This window comes from Athene noctua, chromosome 17 (genome assembly GCF_965140245.1).
Source record: "Athene noctua chromosome 17, bAthNoc1.hap1.1, whole genome shotgun sequence".
NCBI lineage: Eukaryota > Metazoa > Chordata > Aves > Strigiformes > Strigidae > Athene > Athene noctua.
The window spans coordinates 10649371-10667621 of NC_134053.1; the positions used below are offsets into that span (position 1 = coordinate 10649371).

The window sequence follows — 18251 nt, forward strand, 5'->3', positions numbered from 1 at the left end:
CACCTTAATTTGAGAAGTGGGTATTGGAAGTAAAACTTGATCTCAAATGCCACCTGGACTGACCTTCAGCACCAGGACAGTTGTGGTGCTGGGGCCGCTGCCTGCTCCCCAGGCTGGGCTCCCGGCAGGGACAGCCACCACCCTGCCCGCCCTGTCATGCGGCAACACCCAGGGTCAAATTCCTAAAGGCACCTGTCATTTGCAGGGCCATTAACAACCATCTGAGCCGCACAATTAGTTTTCTTTATGCGTTTCCTCTCTGGCTAGGCCCGGGAACACGGTGTTTCCAGGAGATGGAAACACTGGCTCCAGCCCTGCTGCGGTGCTGGGATCCGCTGTGCTGGGGGTGTCCCGGCACCGGGGGCTGCTTGTTGGTGTCAGCCCTGCAGGCATGTGAGGGACCATCTCACCCCGTGGTGGGCAGGTGGGAGCAGATTAATGAAGCAGGCAAATAAATGATGGTCAACCTCGGAGCCTGCTGGGGCTGGGAAACCTGTGCCGTGGGGACAAGCAGGATGACGGGGCTGGGAAGTCACTGCCGCAGCAGGGAAAGGTTGTTGAGGTGGGCATGGAGGGGACAGGGAAGGGCCATCCTGAGGGACAGAGGAGGTTGGTGAAGGCTGTTATGGAGGGGATGGGGAAGGGCTGTCTGGTGGTGATGGAGGTGAGCAGGAAAGGCCACCTCGGCTGGGGACGGGGAAAGGCTGTCCCCGAGGGACGGGGAGAATGGTGGAGGCCATCCTGGGGGGACGGAGGAACTGGGGTTGCCGTCCTGGTGAGGACAGAGTGGACGGGTAAAGGCCATCCTGGGGGGCGGTGGTGGCTGGCAGTGGCCATCCCAGTGGACAGAGGAGACCGGTGGGAGCTGTCCCGGTGGGGACAGAGGGCACCGGTGGAAGCCATTCTGGGGGGACAGAGGCGGCTGGCGATGGCCGCTCCGGGGGGACGGAAGGGACCGGTGGAGGCCGTCCCGGGGGGCGGAGACCGCCGGGGAACGCCACGGCCCGGCCGCCGCCGCTGCCCGCGCCCCCCGCTGCCCCGCGCCGCTGGCCCCGCCCGGCCCCGTGGGTGGGCGGGGCGTGCGCGGGCACGGGCTCTAGGCCCCGCCCGCTCGCCGCCGATTGGCCGGGCAGCGCTCGGCGGGGAGGGGAGGGGCGGGGGCCGTGGCGGCGCGGGGAGGGGGGAAGGCGGCGGGGAGGTGCGGCCGCCATCTTGTGCGTCGCCGGAGCCAGGCGAGCGGCCCGCAGCGTGGCGCCGCCCGAGCCCCGCGCCGCTCCCGCTGCAGCCGCCGCCGCAGCCAGGGCCGCTGGCTCCCGCTCGGGGGCGGCGGCGGACGGGGGAGGGGAAGAACTCGGTGCGGACGGGGGCCCCCCGCGGGCTCGGCGGCGGCGGCCCCTCCTCCCGCTGCTCCTCCCGCCGCTCCTCGCGTCCCTCCCCGCGGGTTTGTGGCGCTGCGCCGGGGGAGGATGAACGGAGGATAAATGGTGCCCAAGGCGGACAGCGGCACCTTCCTCCTCCTCTTCCTCCTGGTGCTGAGTATCACCGAGCCGCTGCGGCCAGGTATGGGCGGCGGGGCCGGGCGGTGGGGCCGGGGGTGCCGGTTCTCCCTCCTTACCCTGCGGGCGGGTCCCGGGCCCGGAGCCGTGCGGGCGTGGGGGGTGCCGGGGCTCCCCCAGGGCGGGAGAGCGAGCGGCGGGCCCGGGCGAGAGCTGCTTGCGGGCGCGGGAGGCCGGCCGGGTTAGCCTCCGGTGAGCGGCGTCCCCGGGAGGTCAGCGCCGGGCGGGTGCGGAGGGGCGCCGGTGCCGTTCCCCTCCCGCCGGGGATGGGGTGCCGGAGGAGTCCAGCTCCGGGGTATCTGCGGCCCAGAGCCGGTCGCGGGCTCGAGGGTTAATTAGGGCTCAGCCGGTGGCGTCTCTGCCGCTTCTCTATACTTTTAAAAAGAGACCTGGCTGAGTCGTGGGGTGAAATGTCAGTTCCCTGTGCCGACTGCCTGGATCCTGAGAGCACTGAGTTAGGGTAAAAAAATTAATTTTGAAGTGTGAATGCTTGGGTAGAAAACTACATAACCCTATGGGTAATTAGCAGTGGAAATGTGGCAGCATGACTAAGTTTTTCAGGTGCTTCTTACTTACCTGATTTTTATGTGCGGGCCTTGGGTGCCAACAAAACAAGACAAAAACTGCCATTTGATCGTGCCGGAAAGAGAAAAAACCCTGTTGCATCTCAGTTTGTATGTCACTTTCCTAGTTCTGTTTTTGCTTCTTTTAGGGAGTTAATTTAGTGATGGAGTTTGTGTGGTAGCTGCTAGGGAGAGTGTTTTAAAATATTAAGATGATTAACTTTGAAAAAAACGGTTGGTGTTTGCTGGTTGAAAACTGTAGTTTTTCTAGGTAAGTCACTCAGTTGGGGTTTCTTTTTGGGTGTTGAACTTGCCTGGAGCTTGGCAGAGTCCTCATGTATCTCGGGCTGCTCTTGCCAAAGAGCATCTATAGCCAAAGCGTGAGGCTGCCTGGAGTGGCTTTGCAGGTTTGGAAACTGTCCTCCCATCGCTCTGTGCGACTGCTCCTGGGTGATACTCCTTTGTAAACAGAAGAGTAAGAGCCATGGTGTAATTTGAAATCCCCTTGTTCTTTCTCTTCAAAATAACTTTTATGACCCAGACTAATAAAACATAGCAGTATTAGTGAACTGTGTTTAAGCACCTTCCCAGTACAGCTGAAATGCAATTGGGTCAGTGTAGGCAGTCTTATTGAAATAACTAATTTAGATGTTGAAACTGCTCTGTGTGTGTCTTGTTTTGTTTTAGCTTGTTTTTTTGGCAGTGCAGTGTATATATTGGGCTTATGATATGCTCTTAAGTAGCCAAAAAAGAAAAAAAAAGATACACCTAGTATTATTACAGCTAGAGGCTTTTACGTGGGAGAAGATACTATGTAAAACTGATTTCAAGCAACTTCCTTTATAGCTGGCACTAAGTGCTACAGACAGCGGAATTGCTGGTTGAAAAGGTTTAGCAGGGATTCATAGATATCACTGTACTTTTACAGGGGTGTAGATTTGACCCTGAACTCTCTTGGTGTTGAGCATTGTAACCTCCTAGAAAATAGTATTTTCTATATTGTGTCAGAACATTTATCACTCCAGTTTGATATCAAATCTCTGTCAACAGCTGATGCTTGATGGATGAAGACAAGTTTTTCACTGAGGTTTGCTTCTTTAGTGCAAATGGATTTTTTTTTTTTTCACTGCTGCTCTAATGTGTCTAGAGATTTGACATGCTGTAGCCACATGGGCAGAAGCATCCTTCTTGTGAACAAACCCTAACTCTCATCTGCCCAGTTTATACACTACTGCCTCTGAAACCTGTAGCATTAGATTCCTCTATGGCAACGCCATATTCATTCCTTGTGTTCTGTTGTTTGAAGCATATGTATTCCCAAACCGAAGGTGAAGTAGTCCAACTGGCTGTAGTGTTGCATCTGGAATTCCTTGCTATACAAAGGATTTCCGATTTCCAGTTGAACACACTCATCCATCCTGTTTACTTGGAGCTCCTGGGTGTGATGGCTGAGCTGTCCATGGTGGTGCCTCTCCTCAGAAGACAGCCCATCTCTTCAGGGTGGCCTCACATCTTCTTGCCAGTGGTGTTTGTTTTTTAGTTTGCTTCATTTACTATCTGGGATCTGCTGTCTCAAACAGATCACCTGTTCAGTAGATTAAATAATGTGTGGGTTGATCTTGAAGCAAATAGGGAAAATCTAACTCACGCAAGTACAGAGGATGTACGGAACCAAATTTATTATTTTAATCAATGGTGAAGAAGTCTCCTTGATCTTTTTTTTGGGGAAGTGCATGGGTTTCCTGAGAAAGAGAAAAGTACTTGGACTTAGAATTTATTTTCCTAGGGATGTTTGTTTTTCTTTTTACTTCTTTAAACCTGTGTATTGTAGCAACTGTCTTATTGGTTTAGAAAGGATGCCTGCAGCTTGCTTAGCTTAAATCTGTACTTGGAGCTATCAAATGAGTGCTGCAGAGTGATGGGAGGTTTTATGTACTCTGAGATGAATGTGTAGTCCCTTCACAATTCAGTCCCTGCGAATCAGACACCTCTTTGTATTTCCATGTTAATTTGACACTAGCTTTGTATCCATGTTCTTGCTGTGCTCTTCAGATAAATAAAACCTTCTTTTAAGCCTCCTCAACTGTAGTATCTTTTCAGACAAACTGAAAGGCAGTGGTTTTACATGGACCTATTTTTTTCCACATTGAGTGGGATGGGTTTTAGTAAATTAAGAGAGAAATTAATTTCCTTTTTTTTCCCCCCTAATCTTTTTTGTCTTAGTTACATGAGGCTGTTTTACGCTACTGCCATCACTAATAGCATCAGGTACATCCAACATGCTGTATCAGCCCTAGCTGTGGAGACTTGGGTTCCTGAATGTACCACAGTCAGTTAGATTTTTCTGAGCCTATGGACTTTTAATGGTAATTTTTTGCCTTTGAGAATCGCTGCATGGATTTTTTTTCTCCCAATGTTTCCTTCTTTCTCTTTGTTTTGACCATAAACTGCTTGTTTTGATTAGTTGCCTGCTTTATAATGCATTGTTGAAAGAGGTTTGGTTTTTTTTAAAGTGGGGCAGTTCTCCTTGAGTTGTGTAACTCATTATGTGTTTGGAAGCTGCTAATGTGAATTGAAGCTGAATGTCTCAGACTTTTCCAACTACAGGTGTACAGTGAAGGACTAACTTAATATTTCCTTTGAACACTTACTGAATTGATTATATCTGTTGTTCAGACACCTGTTTTTGGTGATATTTACCTCAGTAGGGTTTGGCTTAATAATACCTTTTCTGAGACAACTCAGAACATCTGCTTCAGGTTTTCTGACTAGCTGACCAAGAGCTGTTGTCTTTATGTGAAGAAATATTTCAGTGGTGTGTGAACTGAGTCACAATAAACTGTACTGGTGCTAGCTTGGATTTAGACTGAGTTTCTGAACACTAGTGCATTTCTTCTGGTTGTTGAAAGAGCATGAGAGATGTAAATTGTTATGAATTCAGTTTTGTAGCACAATTTGAGAATATGTAAGAAGTTTCTGTTAACATCCCATTGCACAGTCAAAAAACAAAGGTTTTGGTGTCTTTATGTAACATTGGAAACTTAAACAGTCTGGAATGATCAGGTTGACATATTTCAGAATAGTGTTTAGAGGATTAATTAAGATGATCATCATCAAAGACAATAACATGTTTTCATATTTCTCTAACAAGATACTGCTGCTTGCTAATGGAAAACACTTAAACATGGTCAGGCTTTATATTGGATTTTGTAATAGTAGTTTAGTACAGAGCTTTGTGAATGTAGGTCATTGGGCTTTCTTATTAGAGCATTTGCCAGGCAGCTAAAAGCCAGTTGAGTTCTTGTGCTTGAGCTTTTTTTTTTCTCCAATTCAAAGCTAGCAAGAGGAAGTAATTTTATTACCCAAGTTCTGTTTTTAAAAATTTTGCACGACTTACCTGATCAGCAATGCTTAGAAAGACTTGCTAGCATGAGTGGTCTAAATAAAAAGCCCCACAACTTTAGCTTAAAGTTTGAACTTTTCATACACTTCGGTGCTTGCTTGTATGCAGCTGGTGGTTATGCTCTTACCAGTGGGGTGTTGGTATCTTGACACAATACAGTGGACAAGTATGTTTAAATTGCCAGTTCTTTGTTTAGAAGTTGTAGGTCTTAAAGCAGAGCTCCTCAAGGAGAAGTCTAAATAAACCCACAATCACATAATTTCGTTGTGTGCTGTGACTGAATGTGTCTGGTTTTGGCTAGTTGAATTGTATCAGTTAATTCAGTTGGAGACCCAAATATATTGGTCATAAAATGTGATCTGGGCTCAGCAATCCTCTGCTCTGAAGTGAGTTTGTTGGTAGGGAAATCGAAGGCCTTATCTTGCTTTTTGTTCACGCTGTACCTTAACGAGACCTGTGGTGAGTGATATTTATTCGGTTCTGTGTTGTTGCTAACTACAGCCCCTGTCTTTGTATTTAGCTGAATTCCCAAGTGAGGGGTTCTAGGTATGAGGGGCAGAAGGGTTTTTATCACACCTGTTAGTTTTGGTGAAGGTAGGGCTGGTCTGTCTTGTTCCCCTCTCATTCCCTAACAGTCTACTGGTTTTAGCTGTTGGGTTTTGTTGTGTTTTTTCTTTTTTTTCTTCTTCCTACTGTTACATATTAGTGTGCTCTCTTGATGGTGTTCCTGTGCTCTGCTGCTTGCTGTTGTTACTATCTGCAAAGTGAGGCTGATGGATTTGAAAAGACTTTCTTGCTGCTGCCATTAATGTAGCAGAGAGACAAGGCAGAAGGTATCAGACCTTATTAGCAGATCTGAAACTTTAAAGACTGGTAATTCCTGATGTTAATTATAAGGCAAAATTTTTGAGGTGCGAGTGTGTTTGCTACTAGTCGTGGCTACAAAGTAAAGGGGAAGAAAGGAGTTAGTAGGTAGAGGGCTGTTTGCATGCATTGCTCTGGTTCTGAGAAGTAATAAAGCAGAAAGGCAACTTGGGGGTTTGCAAACACGTGATTTCTGTGACCCCATGGTGGGTTTGGGAATAGAGGAAGATTGAGCCACAGCAGCAGAAGTGATGGAGGAAGAGAGCACTGCTGCAGTGTCTCTCTGTAGCAAGAGGCAGCAGCTGTGGAAGTGCTTCTTCTTTCTCAATAGTTAGGGGGAAAGCCACAGCTAGCTTGGAGAGGAGAATTTTAAAGTATGAAAGATGTAAAATCTCCCAGTGAATGTCAGAAAAGCAGCCAAGGCATCAATGAATTATTTTGTGCCCTGGAATTAGCTTTGCTAGGGCTGGTTTTGATGTTGAATTGTAATGCAAGACTAGTAACTACCTCTGTGGTCCATCTTTGAGTAATGCCTGGGTCTTTTGGTGTTTTATGTGGTGGTTTCTTGCAGCTTTCATAAGGTTTCAATTCATCCTATGGAGTGCATGTAAAAAACTTGTTTTGTGATTAGCAGAACTTCCTGTAGTGCTCATATTTTGTTGCACCGTGCAGAGCCTGTATACCCTGAATTGAACTTCTGGTACCTGAAGCACGGCCAGAGCAGAACCTGGAAACAGCTTGGTGGCATCACTGCTCCTGCCCTTCAGGGGTTAACGTGGGTGCTTGAGTTTGTTTTGTATTTTAAAATGAAATCTGTGTGAGAGTTCTTGCACTGATAGCCTGAACAAGGAAGTCCTTGAGATAGGGGGGGGAAAAAACCCAGATCACAGCTAATGGCAGGCTTGATGAGAGGCTCAGCTGATCTTTGCCAGTGTGATCTCAAGGACTAAACTGTGATGGGAAAAGGCTTACTAATCTTTTGTTCTGTGTAGACTGATAGAAAGTTATGTCTAGAAGGGGTACAAAGAGATTGGGTTGTCAGTCTTCCTGTCCCTAAACAAAATCTGTAAACCCAGGCAATTCCTGAGGAATATTTGTCTAGCATTTTTTTAGTGATTTCCTGTGATAGAGACTCCAAACACCAGACTCTTTTGGTAAGTCTAGGTGCTAGTTCTGTTGCTTGTTCTGCAGTTGTAACTTACTATTCCTGTCTAAATACAGTGTCGTGCATGTGACCCTCTTATGCTACAGTTTTAAGGCACAGATTGATCGTTTCCCAAGACCGTTTGGGTGATAGAACCTGCCAATTTTTCAGCAGCAGTAAGTGTGGTGGGTGCCTGGCAGTGCTGATTCCTGCCTGGCTTTCCACTCTGGAAGGGTTTATGTGAGCCTGCAAGGATCTTGAATGGTACATCTTTGCATTGTACTTCCAGCAGTGGTTTTGTAGAGAACCTATTGAGGAGAAATAACAGATCATTTGGTGAGGTCATTGATTAGCTGTAACAGAACTCTAGCAACTGGGTTGCTTGAAAACCTGAGTTCAGGATTAACCTTTAATCCACATTTCCCAAACTGTGAAATCCTCTGGCATCTTGTGGTTTCCTGTGAAACTTTCAATTTTGTCATTGTATTAAAGGGTCAGCCTGCTAATTCAAGGTTTGATGAACAGCATTTTAATGGTATTTGCTATATGAAACTCCTAAGGAAGTTATTAGTGTCTGCTTACCATTTTGATTATTTAGAAATACAATTTTAAGTTTAATGGAAATTGATAGTTGCCTCATTAACTATAGCTAAACATAATAACATTCAACTTCTTAGTTAATTGAAATTAAAATTGGTTGATCTAACCATTATATTTAGTCTTTATTCTGTTTACAGATTAGTGCTTGACAATTGTCAGCCAGCTCAGTGAGTAGAAATGTAGAATTAGTTTTTGTGGCTGCTCTTGGGACATTCCCTGCTCTTTTGTCCTTCAATTTACTGATTTTTCTTTGTCATATTTTTGTGTAACTTTTTTTCCTGTGTTGTCTTTCATATACCTCCTCTGCTGTGATTCCTCATACATCTCCCACTATGAGACTGGTTACTTGGGGTACCCAGTGAAATTATTTGGGAACCGAAGCTAGTAAAAAAAAAAAAAGAGATTAAGTGCCATTGCTGATAGAATGATGCTGAGTGTTCTGGGCTGACTGAAACTGTGTTTTCTTGAGGGAGTTTCAGGTGTCACTTTGGAATGCTGAAGCCTCCATCAGTTTGTGTTTTGACACTCAAATCTGCATTGCAGAGTGGGCAATACCATTCAGCAGTTGGGGTTTGAAGTGGGTAAGCACAGTCCTCAGACCTGTATGGAGGGAGGTCAGCTCTAGCCTGGACTGTGGCTCTTCCAGCCCAGCTCTGCCCTCAGGTCTCTGTGGGGAGATGGGGGGGTCATACACGGGTAGGTGTCAAGCATCGCCTTTGCATGTGTGAGAATTCTGCATAAAACTGAGTTAGTGTTGTCTTTCAGTAGCTGTATGTTCGTCTCTGCTAATACTTCTTTAGCAATTTAAATAAAAAGACTTCTTATGACTTACAAGTAACTGTTGTCTTTTATACACTTTAAAAGACAACACATAATCCTGCTTCTGATACCTGCTTGTTTTGAGTTTGTCCCCCAGCTGCATTTTACTTTGTGTATGCTAAACCTCTAAAATGTTAATACTTTATAATCTAGGGATGGTCAAAACTGCATTTGTGTTTTATCTCTGAATTTGTGAAGTTGTTTTTTATGCTTAAATTACTCTTTATTGATTTAAACATGTAAATGTACTCCTATTAATGAGATCTTGAAAAAAATCTTTATGAAAAATTGGGGATATTGCAGGAGTGGGATCCAACTGCAAAGACTCAGAAGCATCATCCCCCCTCAGGTCTGGTAGTAAGCAGAGTAGAGAGAAATGGTTCAAGGACACTATAGTATATGAGTGCCCATCTGTGTCTTTCTGAGCAATAATGGAATCAAATGTAATTTTTCTATTGATGCGACAGCTAAAAAATGTCAAAGGTTGAGTTTTATGGTATAGTACCTGACAAACGTGCATAATAGAAGCTGGTTGAAGAGCTGAAGAGTGCTGGCAGTACTTGAACTATTAGAAGGTATGGGGAATGAGATGACTACTCTTAGAGGGTTAGATGGCTTTTTGTAAATGTGTTGGACTTTTATTTGCTGACTTCTGATAGAACTGTTAAACTTAGAGGTTTGATATAAGAGATTTCTGTTCAGGTGTTTGTTTTACTGTGGAAGAAGAAAGAGTTATCTCGTACAATGTGGACAAACGCAGCAGTGACTACATTGGCTGCATTCCTGCCATGTTTGGCTTCAGTTGAGCAGGGGAATGCTATTCAAAGCATGAGCCATTTGCTCCACTACATGACAGCCACTGCACCAGCTACTGTGCAAACGGTAAAACAGGTTTTCTGTATTCGAGGTCAGAATATTTTCGTGTATCGTTTTTTGCTTTTAAGTGTGGTGCTTGCTCATCAAGTCTTAAACTTTGAAGAAAAAAATGAAACAAGAACAAAAGCTTTTTTTAGTGTGACCTGCATTTGAATAGTGCTCATGTGCAGGTTTTCTGTCTCCTTGAATTGTTAGATTCTTGTTTAAGCCATGGTCTTGTTTAAGATCATGACCTTAGGGCCCTGTGGAGAGCTGCTTCTGTGTTCATTTGGTTTTGAAATTAAGAAATGGCATTAGTATTTGGATAGTAGAGTTGTTAAAAATAACTGACTTCATAGGTAGGATTTTGCCACCTGTTTGGCATTAAAGACTATTGCAGTTCCTCATGTTTTAATTGAGCAAGATACTCTAAATACATATTTGCCCTTATTGTATATTTTCATTAGATTTGCTTGGATTGCTCATGTGCTGAAAGTTTAAGGATATGCTTAAATATTATTGAATCCTGTACTGGGGCAGCGGGGGGGAATCTTTTTGTTTTTATGCGAAGTAGGAACATGTGTTGTCTTGTGGAAAGTAAATGGGCTTGCTAACTAATACTGCTGAAGTCTGGCAATTCCTACTTTCAATTTAATGGTGGCTACAAATTAGCCTTTATTGCTCTGACAGTTCTTGAATTGCTGTTATCATGTTTCATCTGAATACTCTTCTTGTTGAAGCCTGATCTAAAGAAACTACTAATAGAGTTCATGTAAATCTTTGGATTTAAATTTTCCTTTCCTCTGCGTATACTCTGATCTCTATAGAGTATTTGTTGGTTTTAGATATTTTTCTTTTTACCCTTACAGTTTATTTAGTCAAAGGGAATGCAGCTTCTTTCCCTGATGATCCTTCTTAAGTGAAAACTGTTTTGCATAGGAACAAATAGGATGTGTACTTTTCTAATTCTGAGAGTAGCTGGTTGGAAGAGGAGAAGAACTATCTTACATGCTTAGGTTTTTTGGGGGGTAATCTTGGTAGGCAGCTACCAGGTAATAGTTTAAGATATAGAAGTACTTTATAGATTAGTTTTATTGGTATTTTCTTCACTTTTTAGAGGCTTTCCAACAAGTAGCTTGAGCAGACACTGTCAGAAATAGGAAAAAAAGAAATGTTCCTGGTATTCAAATAGTTTTGATTACCAGACTAGTCCTTCTAGGGTTGCTGGCACTGCTGTGTAGTTCTGAATATCCCAGAAGTGACTCTGAAATGTACTGGAGATTGTATTGGGGAAGGACTGCTGGAGATGCCTCCTGGGAGGAAAGAGGTGCTTAAGGTAATGCTGAAAACTTTTGAAGGCAGATCTGAGAACCAGATGATATTTCCTTGTTCAGAATGACCCCAGCTTTGTGAGGAGCTGCAAATGAGCAAGAAGAGTATGTGTACATCGATATGATGCTTTAGAGTACTTAGATGCAATGGAGTATGAGGATCTTGCTGTAAAAGCTATGTTTAGAAGAAGGTGAAGGTTTGAAGTGAGGATTGAGGGTGGAATCTGAAAGCAGCTAAGCTGAGGTACTTGGGTAGTTTCAGTATTCGTGGTGTGTGTGAGATACTCTGTTTGTCCTGACCTGGATATATGGATTGTACGGGAGAAAGTACTGTTTGTGATGGTCCTCGTGTCTGAACAGAATTGATGACTTGCTGAGTATTTCACTACTGATGTCATTCTTAACGGACTTTTTCTCTGTTGCTGCATTCGTTGGAGAATTAGTGTGTTGTGTGCGTGACTGTATTTAAATTCTGTGTGAGGAATAGTGCTATTTTCTTGGCACCCATGAGCATGTTTCATAAGCAGTGTGGTTTAATAAAACCTGGCCTCCAGTGGGCTTGTTTCCTATGTCACAGTACTTCCTCTGCTTTAGTACCCTTGCCTGACGCCACTGATTTACTAAGGCTGTGTCTTTCCCATGTCCCCTCTGTCCGTTCACAATACGTCCTCTGACATGAGGAAACTGGGAGTCCTGCAGGACCTCATGCAAGGGTTCGGTTACCCCGCTCACCACGTCCCCCCCGGTGCCAGCTGGGAAGCCACCGCGGCGCGGTGACAGCGGGAGGCACAGATGTGCTGGTGGGCTGGCAACTGCTGAGCAGTGCAAACGTGGGGGTTTCCTGCCCTCTGAAGTTGAAGGCGATCGTGGTTTCCTTCCCTTACACTGGTGCTAAGCTTTCCAGTACTTGCACTGCACCCTGTGTTTTTCTTGTCTTGACTTTTTTCTCAAGCTTGCTTGAAATTGTTCAGTGAATTTAATTGTGAGGTGTGATTGGCACTTTCACTGATCCACTTACTCGTCAGGCTTTCTTTAGCAAAAGGGTCAAAAATTTGGTGCTGTGCAGGTTTAGGTCACTTGTCACTCTTGTACTAAAACACTTAAGTCCCACCTAAGGCTGTACAAAACATCTGAAGTTGTTAGTATAGAGGAACTGAAGGCTTTAATTTTGAACCATATTAAAGGGTTCTGGAGTACTCATTGCTTTGATTTTGTTTGTATGAGTGCTCTTTGTGCCAGTGCTGTATTTCACTTTCCCTTCTGCCTATTTACTTACTATCATAACAGTTTCTTTAGGGAAAAAAAAGCAAGCCTGTTGCTTAGCTGGTATCCTCACTGCTATGAAAATAAACTGCTTTTCAGTCTGGAATGCTGCACTTCCTAATTGACAGTATTCTTTCGTCTTAGTTCAAGTAGCAAGATTTGTTTTCTGTTTGATTTTAGCAGTACTGAGGAATTGGGAAATATATTTTTTCTGTTTCATTCTTAGGAATAAGTGTCCACATTCATAAAGCACAAAGTCTGTATTTTCTGTCTTAGGAAATCATAGCCAGGGTTCCCATTCAAGAAGCTCTGATGTCGTTGCTTTGGCTGAATGCCGGCTCTCTTGTGCTGCTTTAGCTTTTTTTAGTTTTGATTTCTCTCTCTCTCTTTTTTTTTTTTTTTTTCTTGCTGGCATTGGGTCTGCCCTGCAGACAAAGAGCAGACAATGAATTGCAGTGAATGACACTTGTGAGCAAGGGGAAACTGGGTCAGTTCCAAGCTTGTGCAGGGTGTACGTATAATATCGATGTGAGGGGAAGGAGACTGCTATTGCTCCTTACCATGCTGTAAAATCTTTTGATGGATGTTAGGGTAATCTAGCATAATTTACTATGACAGTACACTGAGTAATACAGAATGTTCATTAGAGTTATTCATTAAGGATTTACAATTTTCAGCTGGAGTGCTGTCACAATTTTAATTACTTCATGAAACTCCATGCTGAAGTCATGCAGAAAATGCCAATGACTCTAACATATATTATTTACGTATTTTTGGAACTGATGTGTTCGTACTAAATGGAATTATAACTTAAGAATCTCTAATTTTCATGAGCTAAAATGAAATTTGAGAATAGGTGTGGGTTGTGTTTGACTATGTGCGTAGCATGGGGCCCTTTTTTCTTCTCCCCCCCCCCCCCCCCCGCTCTGTGCCTTGTGCTGTTGTGCTTTCATACCCTCCTGTACATACTCAGGCCTTGATGAACCAAAGCTACATGACCTAAGGATTTGCTTAGGCACGTTTCAGTAGTACAGATGAATGGCTGAGCATTGTATCCTGAACTGGAAAATGGAGTTCTCATTCTTCTATAGCTTTTTAATTCATTGTTTAATTATTCTATAGGCTTTTGATTTGAAGAACAGTAAACAACTGATTTTATTGAGAAACTTTAGTAATAAACCTGATGTATGTAAATGAAAAATTGATGGTGACTTCTGAGCTTCACCAGTTTTCTTCTCTGAAAATAAGGTGGTGGTAGGTTTTCTCTTACTGTGGCTTTGTTATAGAGTACTGTATGTATTCTATTTTAAAACATGTAATGGAAGTAAGATTCACCAAGTGACATAAAGAAACCTGCTGGGAGATGAATGGATAGTGAAAACTTATCTGAGATCTGGAGCTGAGGGGAAATACCATTTAGGTATGGCTTCACTTCTTGAGAGCAGAGCCTTTGCGTGGGATCAGTGATACCTCAAAGACAAGTTAAAAACAAGAAAACCTGTTCAAAGGCTGTATCAGAACATCCTCAAGCACAGTTCATAGTCAGCTTCTCTGTCGCTGAAAACAGTTCAGCAACTATGAACTGAATTCTGGCCACCACAAGCAGAGGCTGGGCAGGACTGCAGCATTCTTTACAAGCTGGCAGATTTTCAGGAATTTTGTGTGAGATACGTACGGTACCTGCTCTGGTGAACTTCACCTGTTCATTTGCAATAAGTCCAAGTTATGAAAACTACTTTTCAAGTGCAGAGGACTAGCTTAAGGATAATTTTTTCCTCACATATCTGGTGAGGATTAAATTAAGAAAACTGTTGTGGAATTGTTGTATTTGTAATATTAGGAATATTTTAGAGTTTGTGTTACTTCAGTAAATACCAGTCTAGAGATATATTGGTTGTGTTATGCTTCCTCTTGAGCATAAATATTAGATATGGAACTGTATGTGTTTTTGTTATGATGATGGGTGTGGTGTTGCTTTTGTTTGGTTTATTTCTGATACTTGTTTGCAGGCATTTGTTGAGCACTGGCATTGTGCAAAATCTCCAGGAGTTAAGGATTTAGGGGGTTAGGCTTCTTGCTGGAGATGCCAGGGTATGATCGTGCTTGTACATCCATGTAGCATGGGTCAGGTTATATAAAAACAATGATTTAAGAAAAAGCGATTTTCAATTTTAGTAAACTTATTCTTAAATGTGTTAAACTATGAAACGATAGTGCAACTTGAAAATACAGGTCTTAAGTATGTAGGTTTAGTTTTATAAAATATAAGAAAGACCTATTGGACAAGTTAAAATCTGAATGAGAAGAGTTACTGGCCTAAGCACTTGTAGTTAGAGTTTTTCTAATGCTTAATCAGCTTTTGATAGCTGTAATTGCCTCTTGAAATCTGAACAGAATATTCTCTTACAGGTTGGTTCATCTGGTTTGGGACAATGAGAAAGCAGGAAGTATTTTTGTCTTTTGTCTTCCTTCAGTCTGTAAATAAAAATGATGCCAGAGGATCTACCAGATCCAACTTCGAGAAATGTGACCAAAATAAGCAAAGTACAGGAGGTGCACACAACTGCCATTGTTTGTTAAAAGCTTACGTACAAAACCAAGCCATGTATTTCAAGCTTATCTTTTTCAGTACATGCATTTCAGACTAATAGCTTATAATTGAAATAACATTAAATGCTGGGTTTGTACATTTAATCAAATTTCAATTTCCATACAAATGAAGCTCACCAGACAAGAACAAGCAATTAGTGTAGCAAATGAAAAGTGGCATTTCTTTGAATTAAACACTGAAATAGATTCAAATCTATACTTGCTGTGTAAATGCTAAAATCTAACATGTATCTGTAGTGTTAGCTACCAAAAGAATATCTTAATGTATCAGGCTTTATTGACTGGTGAATCTCTTTAATAAAGAGAAATTAAGTCATTGCAACTAGAAGAACCCAAACTTTCATAATCAATGATTGTAGTCACTGAGTTTAATTTCTGTATCAAAGCACTCTCCTGAATTTAGATTTATATTTTGGAGGTTTTAGTTTAGGCCTCTGGCTCCTCATCTGTACCTCTTAAATTGTGAATTGCCAAGACATCACGGTTTTTGTGCTGCTAGTGGTTTATATATCAGAGTTAAGAACAGGTGTATATATCAGTAAAGAGAATCTTCTGTCTGTCAGGGATACATTTCTGCTTTAGGAGAGATTTGGCTTTCTAGTGTTCCTTTTTCCACTGATTCCTGTAAACTTCAGTGTCTTCAAACTACAAAGCTGAAATTCAGATTTTGAAATATTTGATCACCTAATGCTTTACAGGAGATGTTTATTATATGTACCTGAGACAGAGCTTCTGGCATTTTTATTGGATGTAGCATTTCTTCGGGCTGAATTCCTTTTATATGTGTCTTGAATTGAAGGAGGATAAATAATCCTGTGAAGACAGTAGTATCAAAGCATTCTCATTTACCCACCAGCTTATCTTTGCAGGAGTGTTTTGATGAGTAAATAGTTCTTGTATACTAGGAGGGTGCTTTTCTGAGTTCCATAGACAGTTGGCTTCTGTCCCTTGGCAGAAATTTTTACAACTTGTTGGCTTTTGCCCATTTCCACCCCTGCTGCTTGCTTCTCTTACCCCAGTGGTGGTGTGACCTGGTGACAGCTTTTTGTGGGTATGAGCTGTGACTAGTCAGTAATCAAGGCTTTCCTTGTGGTATGAAGGTGATGGTCCCAGCTCTGTTCACAGGGCAGCTTCTGGTAGCATGGGGCTGAAACTAGCTGTCCTGCCTCTGAGAAGATGTATGTAATCCAAGCATATCAGAAAATACCTTTTATTAATGAGCTAATTTAAAAAAAAAAATTTCCCAATGCATTAGTAGATGTTGTAGCTTCATTTGCAGACAACTATTATAAGACCCCAATTCCACATTAATTGAGACTGGATCTGTACAACTGTGTTTCTGCTGAATCAGGTGGAGTGTGCAATCTTTCTGATTGCAGGGGGACAAATTGTAGCTGATCTCACCTAAAATTAATGTGGACAGACAATAGCTTAATTTGATCTGAAGCTTGCTGTTTCAAAGCCAACTGATCAAATTCGTTCAGAAAACTGAACTAGCAAGGTGAACTTGTATTGAATCAACACTGTATTCAATGTGCCTGTTACAGTCTTGACTTGATATTGGAAGCTCTAAATGAGATTTAGTGTTGAAAAGTAGACTCAGGTACTGGATATAGATCCTTCCTGCCTTTCTTTCAAATAAAAGTTGTTTTGAGTAACTAGTTATCCCTCATATTTTGCATAAAAAAGGGAAAGATGATTATGAAATTAGTTCCAGTTTAAATGCAAGCAGAGGTGTCCTAGTCCAAATGTTCCTCTGAAAGACTGAAAATGAAGCAGAAAATACAGGTTGCAGGTAGTGTAACGCCCAGGGCAGCACCCTGGCCAAATGTGCATCTGCTGCAAGAAGGGTGCACTGTGGCTGTCCAGTGCTCAGGCTTCAGAAGGAAAACCTTCTCAATTACGTGGAAAGATTACATGAGATGATTAAACCTGAAAGGGCTTCCCATATTTTATAATGGCAAAAAGGTGTTTTGTTTTATGAAACATGTGAAGTTGGCTGGAAATTAAAGCAAGGTGGATGTGTATTTTATTAATCTATCATGAAGTCCTTCCATGTTTCTTGTAAATGTCTATTTTGAGTACATAGCAGAAAATCTGGAAATGAGTATGCTGTAAATAAAATTTAAAAAGCTAGTTGAGCCCTGTGTTGAAGTATGTGATGAGTGCTGTGAAACACCTGACATTCAACACGTAATTGGGAATATCTTTGGACCAAAAGCTTTCTGAGTGTAAGCAACCACCTTGAAAACCTGGTTTATTCCAGTATGAAACCTAGATTTTTCTGTTAGTAAAAATCCTGTTTTGTCACTGACTAATTTAGAAAAGTAATATTTGGCAGCTAAAGAGATGAATAAAGACTTCTTTTTTGTATGGCACTGTTAAAATTTATTTATAATCTTGTCTGTTATTTCTGGTGTTTGATTAAGTTTCCAACTGTTTTGTAAGTTTTCTTTTAAATTTCAAATTACAGGTCCGCGACTAGCTTTCGCAAGACTTCTTTCAGGTGAGTGACTTGTGGGCAGGCTGTATTATCTAATAATGTGTCCCACCAAATTGGTACTGGATTTTTTGGCCTTCACTTGACAGTAAGTTTTATCTTGTAGAGTTAGTACATGGTCTGAGCCTGATCTCAATTTTTCATCTTTCTATATATAAAGTTAAGGAGTTTCTTCCTCCCTCTGGCCAATTTGTATCTCTTAGTAAACTGATGCTAGTGAGAACAGGTGAGTTGTCACCAGAAAATACATTGTTATTAATTGTTGATATTTCTGGAAGACAAAGTGTGCTGGTGTACTGGTGGGTTGCTTGGGTTTGAGGGAAGAACCAGGGTGTTGTGAAAGCATGGAGGTTCAGTCAGGACAGCCTGACTTCTGCTTGTAGCCTCATTTGTAGCCTTTGGCAAGCGTAATTTTTCTGTACTTCGTCGTAACTGCTGGCAGAAGGATGCGGTGGTTGGCAAGATTGTTGGGGATTAACATTGTAGAAGTGTTTCAAGAAGATAAAATGAAGAGACTGTATAATGACGCCTTGCTGCTTGAAGTGTTTTCACATTCTCACACTGTTTGAACTTTGTGATGTTTTGTAAGTTCATATTATGTATAGTGCAAAAACTACAATGCTGCTATTTCCAGTGTTGTACATGCCTCCCTTCTTCCCAGCGAATGCCAGATGAATTTAATTGCTCTAAAATGAGATTTCAGTGTACTAAATTTTGTGCTGTAGCATAGCAAAGACTGCTCT

At 42.4% G+C, this 18251-nt stretch overlaps 1 protein-coding gene across 3 annotated transcripts in view; it reads left to right on the forward strand.

Moving 5' to 3' along the window:
- Nucleotides 1-1197: 1197 nt before the first annotated feature.
- Nucleotides 1198-18251, forward strand: part of DGCR2 (DiGeorge syndrome critical region gene 2) — a 50075-nt gene continuing 33021 nt past the window's right edge. For 2 of the 3 annotated variants that reach the window (XM_074920948.1, XM_074920949.1), the window contains exon 1: nucleotides 1198-1560. In XM_074920948.1, coding sequence (XP_074777049.1) covers nucleotides 1482-1560 — 79 coding nt within the window. In that variant the 5' untranslated portion in view covers nucleotides 1198-1481. Of the gene's footprint in view, nucleotides 1561-17481; nucleotides 17515-18251 lie in introns of all 3 variants that reach the window. The other variant, XM_074920947.1, reaches the window with a different exon arrangement.